The sequence below is a fragment of the Medicago sativa genome, chromosome 6, assembly GCF_051527215.1.
Source record: "Medicago sativa cultivar Bolivia chromosome 6, Bolivia_mono, whole genome shotgun sequence".
In the NCBI taxonomy this organism is placed as follows: Eukaryota; Viridiplantae; Streptophyta; class Magnoliopsida; order Fabales; family Fabaceae; genus Medicago; species Medicago sativa.
Window position 1 is genome coordinate 53,622,872 of NC_140754.1, and position 7,315 is coordinate 53,630,186.

The following is a 7,315-nucleotide window of genomic DNA, read 5'->3' on the forward strand; positions in this document are numbered from 1 at the left end:
AACCACTTGATGGGAGAAAGCCCGATAATCAATCCTCTTGGGGAAACAGTTCATCAATCAACAATTTGGCAGAAGTCGCCATCTCTAAGGGATAAAATACATCAATCAAGCCACAGATGGGAGACATCGTCAATTAAACCATAGGCAGGAGTCGCCATTCATCAAATCACCGGCCAAAAGTCGCCATTTCTCGGGATAAAACCCATCAATCAACCATTCTGGCAAAAGTCGCCACTCGTAAGCCAGCGCAAAGTGCATTCTTTCCATTTGGCCCACTTGAACTGTGATACCTCTGTCTTTTATTCATTTTTTGTATTGTTTTTTTTTTTTGAAAGTCCCTAACTTTTGCCTGGATTGCCCTTTCAGGTTTTCAATCCACCGGGAGCATATATATATTTTTTTTATGCCCCTAATTTTTGCCTGGACCACCCTTTTCGGGTTTTCAGTCCACCGGGACGCTCATTTTTGGCTTAAGCCGCCCTTTCGGGTTTTCGACTTAGCGAGCTCTTTTTTTTTTGAATTCTTTTTTTCTCTTTTTTTTTTGACAGAGGTCATCGCACGGCACTTGTTCATAACTATCTTGCAGAGTTTAACTGTCCTTGGGACGAATGTTGATGTATGCTTCTCTTACTCATAAGTTCAAAGAAGATGTACCTGTTGTTTATGCTTTTCAAAAGACATTAAAAAAGATTTTTTATTTTATTTTTTGCTTTAAGTATTCACATCAAAAATAGAAGAAAATTATGCAAACAGAATAAATGAGAATTTCAAATAAATGGGCACAGGCTCAAATTAGATGTAAAGGAGTGGTGACCTGCCAAAGGCGTGGTTCCACAGATTTTAAAAAGTTTGGAAAATGGTAATTATATTGGAAAAGGTACATTGCACACAATAACCGCTATGCTCTCTAACAACTTTGAATTCCACTGTTCCGAGTCTTTGATTTTGCAGATGCTTCGTGTCGAAGGTCTTTTGACAGTTGAAAATGCCCCAGATGAATCATATCTGAATTGATGTAGTTACCTTGCCATAAACCGGAGGTCTTTTGATAGCTGAAATGCCCCAGATGAGTCATATTTGTTTTGATGCAATTACCTTGCCATGAGTTGGCGGTCTTTTGACGGCTGAATTTTCTCAAGTGAGTCATGTCCTACCAGATGCAGTTACTTTGTCATAATCCTTAACTTTTGCATAGATCGCCCTTACGGGTTTTAACCTATTAGGATAAACATTTTTTTTATGTCTCTAACTTTTGCATGAACCGCCCTTTTAGGTTTTCAGTCCATCGAGACGCTCTTTTTTGCCTAAGCCGCTTTTCAGGTTTGCGACTTATCGAGCTGATTTTTTTTTACATGCCTCTAATTTTTGCATGGACCGCCCTTTCGGGTTATCAGTCCATCGAGACGCTCCTTTTTGCCTAAGCCGCCTTTTATGGTTTGCGGCTTATCGAGCCTTTTTTTTTTACAAAGTATTTCTTGACTGCATCGGTATTCACAGGACATACAAGTTTGTCATTATTCTTTGTAATTTGGCATCCATTTTCCCTTGGAATCGGGTAACATATTTTTGAGCACAAAGCCATTTTCTTGACATTCACGGGGACGAGTCTTCTTTGTCGAATACTTGATATAACTGTCTATGGCACACGACAATAACACTTTTGAATTTCAATCAAGTTTAGCTTTCATTGGAACTTCCGTTGCCGGGACTTTGACCTCCGTGTGAAGCATTGACTTTATATTGTATATTGAGGGATGGTGGGGGGGTTGCCCCCGTTGAAGTGTGCACTTGAAGTATAACATCCCTGCAAGGCAGATGGTAGTATCTCGTGCCAGTCTTTGTACATGAAAGTCCTCTTCTGGACAATCTTTCTTGATATTCGCAGCTTCGATGGCCAAGATGCCCCAGTAGGCGAGAAATCACATTGGAAACTTCTTCTTCATACTCCTCTTCAGTCTCGGATACAAGGAACTCAAAGTTGAGAGAGAGTACAGGGTTTAAGTGTTCAACGGGTTTATTAATGCATGATTTGATTATTGATATAAACATTATGATAATGCAAATATGTGGAAATAATTTAAAGAAAAGAATTTTTGGTTTTTTGTATTACCATCTTTCCAGAAAAAGCACAAAATAAAAACAAAGTCGGGATCAAAGCGACCTTTTAATTAATGACGAAAATACATAAAGCAAAAATCCCTAAATAAGTTCACTTCCGTCTCGGGTGGGACGAAAGGATTTTTTTTGAAAAACATAAAGCAACAAACAAACATATTAATTAAACAGATGAGTAGTAGAAATAAACATCAACAAAGACCCAAATGCAGCTAAACATTCCATGTACCAACATCAGGTTCCATGATCCGATAACGGATTAACTTGCACCTTCAAATTCAAAACTCTTCAAAAGGTATGAGATTTTTCTGGATCAACTTCTGAACTATCTTCTGCAATGCACAACAGTGCTCAATATCATGACCTGGTGCCCCTTGATGGAAAGCACAAAAGAGGTCGGGCCTGTACCGGGCTGACAATTTTGTTGGCATTGGCAGAGGTGCCTTGGTATAGACCAAATTCCTTTCAAGCAACTTTGGAAGCAACTCTGCATACTTCATGGGAATGGGATCGATCTGCTTCCTTGAAGTCCGTTGTCGAGGCTGTTGTTGATATTGCTGAAACTGGGGTTGATAACCCGAACTTTGCAGAGCATTTGTGACAGGCATAACAGCGGCCACAGGATGATAAGCCAGATACTGTTGTTGAGGCTGACTTTTTGCCACACTCATTTCCTGGTCTTCCTCTTCTGAAACATTAGTGGGAACAACTTCTTTGATCAAATGTCCTTTTTGAACCCAATCTTCAATACGCATGCCCGCGGTCATCATATCCGCGAAATCCCCAGATGCACTTGCAAGCATATGCTCAAAATAGAACGGATCTAGAGTTTCCAGGAAAATCTCGGTTAACTCTTTCTCTTCTAGACGTGGACGGACTTGTTCAGCGAAATCTCTCCAACGTTGGGCATAAGCTTTGAAGGATTCATTATCATTCTGCGTCATGGCCTGTAGTTCTTTTCTGTCTGGGGCCAAGTGCAAGTTGTAATTATATCGTTGGACGAAAGCCTCACACAAATCACTGAAAGTTTTGATATCATCCTTGCTCAGACCCATGTACCATATTAGTGCAGCACCAGTCAAACTATCTTGGAAACAGTGGATAAGGAGCTCATCATTACCTACTTGAGCAGACATCTTTCTCACGTACATTATCAAATGAAGCTCAGGGCAAGTGTTCCCTTTGTACTTATCAAAATCGGGGACCTTAAATTTGGATGGTATCACGACATTGGGAACCAAGCAAAGATCATAAGCATTTTTCCCAAACAGTTCTTTCCCACGAAGAGCTTTCAATTCCAACTATATTCTGTCAAACTTTTCTTCCAGTTCAGCTATTTGGTCGTATGCAACCACATTTTCAGAGTGATAGATTGGCCCAGGGCCCTGCTGAGTAGTATGAATCAAAGGAGCTGAGTAGGTCATAGCAGCTTGAGGGATCAAAGGGCCCGATTGAGGGATGCGCGTTGTCTGTTGCACAAAAGGAGCCTGAACCTTAGAGTCATCAGGACGGAATACTTCACCAGAACTTAAAGGTGTACTCCAGAGATAACCTTCCAGCATAGCATGTTGAGGAGTACTAGCAAACACTGTTGAAATCGGGGTAGTGGAAGCAACCGTCTGAGCTTGAGTGCTGCCAACTGGAAGAGATAGTGGCTGACTCTGTGTAACCGTCATCAAAGACACTAAGTTCCTCAAAATCTCATTTTCAGCCCGGATGGTTGTTACCTCTTCACGAAGCTTGTGGTTTTCTTGTTCAAGATGATCCATTCTGATTTGCTCGAGTGTTGTAGATGCGAGTTGACTGATGAATTGACCTTTTGTAGACAGAAACAAGGTATGAGACACGGACTAGAAACTATGAATGCAAAATGATGAATGATATGTTTATGCAAAAAGGTGGAAATTTTTTTTTTTTGGAGGGACTTATTGAAGCTAATTGTAAACATTGTAGAGGATCATGGTTTCATTTGGAAATTGTAAAGATATCGCAATCAGTTCCTTTTCAAAAGGTAAGAACGAAACCAAGGACAAAGTTCTTTAACAAAAGCAAAAGCTTAGTTAAGATTTTTTTTTTTTTTTTGAAATTGTATTGCTTGGTGTTCATTCTTACAAGGTCCATACCTTTGATGTTTACAAAAAACTTGGCTAAGTCCTTCAACATTTTTTTTTAATGGATGGAAAGAAAAGTTTATGGATGAATGCATGTATGCATGGTTATGCTAGAATACATAGAATACATGAGGGGTTAGATTCAAAATGTTGGAGGTGAGAGTAACGCCATTTGATAAGGACTATGGTTTCAATTGCACTTGTAACAAGGGTTCTACCAAGTTCCCAAATTGCAACTACCCTTATGAATATCTCGGTGCGTAGGATTAACTCCTAGACCAATAATTCGTAAGGAAGTCTAGTTTGAGTGTAGTATCGCGTGACGACCAAAGTCAAGACTACTCTTGGTTTAGTCTCCGCACTACGTCCTAATAAAAGGCCAAGATGGGTTAAGGGTGATCTAAAGGTCCTCAACGCTTGATGGATTTCAAGAATAATAACGCCAATCACGACTACTCATGGTGACGTATATGTACTCTTGAACCCACGTTGAGTGGAGTTATATCACATGCACACATAGGCAGGACTACTCCTGGTATGGCACTATGACCGTACTCCGTCCTATCTTAGGTTTCACTCAAGTCCGGGTGTAGGACTTCTTTTCTCACCCCTCACGTAACAAGGTAAAAATATATACAAAAATAGTAAAGCATAAAAATAAAGGAAGAAAGGTGGGTTTAACCCGCGTAGGATCCCTAGTGAAGTCGCCATTTTTGTGGACCATGATTTTCGGGTGTCAATCCATTAATTGGTTTTGAACCTTCAATCGTTTGGACTTTTCGATCTTTATTCGTGGGAAGGGAAAAGATGAATTTAAAACCCTTTTTGGATCCGGGGGTTGGTTACGATTGGGGAAGGTGTTAGGCACCCGCATCGTCCACGGTACTCCGTGGGAACCTCTTTCTAACTTTATTTTTATTTGAAAATTTATTGCTTAAAGTCTAAGTGAAAGAATGGAGGGAGAAGAAGTATGAGTTTTGTTGTTTTTTATTTGATCGATTTGGAAGGAATAAACCCTCTGCGTACGTACCCTTAAAAGGGATCAAAACCGCCGTAGTTCTCTCTCAAAAATATTTTTTGTGGGTTAAGTTGATTTTAATTTGATTTTGAAAATGGTTTTAAGAAGGGTTGCGAGACCTCAAGGTATAGAAGAATAAAATAGAAGTGAGGTTGTTTCATTTTATTTAAGAAATTTGGTCTAAGTTTAATTAAGATTCATTTAGGAATTTGATTAAGAAAATAAAGGAAAAATCTCTTGGATTTGGATCCAAGGTTTATTAAGAAAATATTTTAACTTTTGCTTATTTGATTTTTGAGATAAAAAGATTTTTCTAAACTAACGGAAAGCTAGTGTAATGACGTGAAAAATAAAGCGAGAGTAAAGCAATAAATAAGGTGATATGGTGTCGGTGCAAGTGTCGGTGTGTGCAATTACTACGCTATTACATACCATCCTAGGGGCATTCTAAAGCAAGAAATGAAAAGCTCAAAAATAAATTACATCAATGCCTAAAATACACACTAAGAATCAAATGACAATAAAATGAATTGCAAGAACTAAAATATGCATGAGATGATTATAATCCTACTAAGCATAAAATAAAATAAATGCAATGAAATAAACTTGCTATGAAATAAAAAGAAAGTGCAATAAAATAAAACAAAGCAAATAAATAAACTAAATAAAATGAAATAAAAGAGCAATAAAGAAAATAAAATAAAGCCTAATAATGTTGCACACAAGTATGTGTGCTAAAAATAAAAAAACATTAAAATAAAAATAATAAAATCATTAGAATTAATAAAAAATGTTTGAGAAAAATATAGAAGAATTTTTAAAGGAAAAGGGGGTACAAAATTAAAACAGAGGGGGTGTAATAGCAAGCTGCATATAGGACAAAAAGAAATGGGACCCGGTTAAGGGGGGAAGATGTCAACTTCTTCTTCCCCAACCAAATGCTCATTCACGTTTTTTCAAAAATTTTGAAAACTCAAATAGTCACCAAATCTCAAAAATTAAAATACCATTTTGCTTGGATTTTCACTCTGATCATGAATCTAAGCTTAGATTTCACAGTGAATGTTTGTATAGAGAGAAAAGTGAGAAAAAAATTTTGACCCAAAAAAATAAAACTAAAAAAAAAACAGTGAATTAAGCAAAAATAATTAAAGGGAAAGCATCATAACAACTCCAGGGGTATAAAAAAATCAAAACCCACCTTAAGGGAGCCTTTAAATGGTCTAACTCACTATCACTTTTTCATGAGAAATTGTGGTTTTGAATTCACGAATTTGGATGGTTTTTCTTGAGTTTTTGAGTGTTTTTGGTTTGTTGGAAGTGTTTATGAACTTTTGGTTGAAGAATTGTGAAGTTTCATGGAGAAATGAAGATTTTGGAATTTTTTATGAAAATGGTGATTTTGGCAACTCAAAATTTCGGCCCCCTCTCCCTATGAGTTGTTGGGTACTTATAGAGGGAGTGACTTGGTCACCAAGAGTGCAAAAATTAGGTTAAGTGTTGGGTAAGAAAGGGTAGTTTGGAATTTTGCAAAAAAATGAGTTTTTGGGACTTTTTGGATGATTTTTTGGTGGTGAGTGATGATGTGTTGGATAATGATGAGTTGTTATATGTGAAGAAGAATCTAGATGCACAATTTATGGGGAAAGAAATGAAATGGGAGTGGAATGTGCATTTTGTGTGAATTTGTTAAAGTTAGTGTTTTTTTGAATTTTTGAAAATGAATTTTGTGACTTTGAAAATAATAAAACAAAATGGTGAAAAGTTTGTGATTTTTGTGATTAGAAATGTAATAAAAATGATAGGAGTTGAAATTGGAATGTTTAGTGTAATGAAATTGAGTTTTCTTGAAAAGTTCACTTTTGGTCAACTGTTGATCTTGGTCAAAGGTTGACTTCGGTCAACAGTTGACCTTGGTCCATGTTGACTTTTTTTTAAAAAAAAAAATTAAAAATGAGGAGAAAGAAAGCTTTGGTTGGGTCAAAAAATGGGGTATGACAGACATATAACATATATTTGCTGGAATGCATACTTATGGGGCATTCCCGATATAGTCTACCTCTGTGAGAAT

General features: G+C 37.3%; 1 protein-coding gene across 1 annotated transcript; it reads right to left on the reverse strand.

Annotated features, from left to right (window-relative positions):
* Positions 1-520: 520 nt before the first annotated feature.
* On the reverse strand, positions 521-6,757 carry LOC146915666 (uncharacterized). The gene has a single exon (XM_085718032.1). It carries the CDS (start codon positions 3,264-3,266, stop codon positions 2,394-2,396), a length of 873 nt encoding a protein of 290 aa, XP_085574158.1. The 5' UTR covers positions 3,267-6,757; the 3' UTR covers positions 521-2,393.
* Between the last annotated feature and the right edge of the window lie 558 nt (positions 6,758-7,315).

Coding starts and splice junctions, on each gene's coding strand:
- LOC146915666 (XM_085718032.1), bottom strand. CDS start 3,266: ATGTACGTGAGAAAGATGTCTGCTCAAGTAGGTAATGATGAGCTCCTT.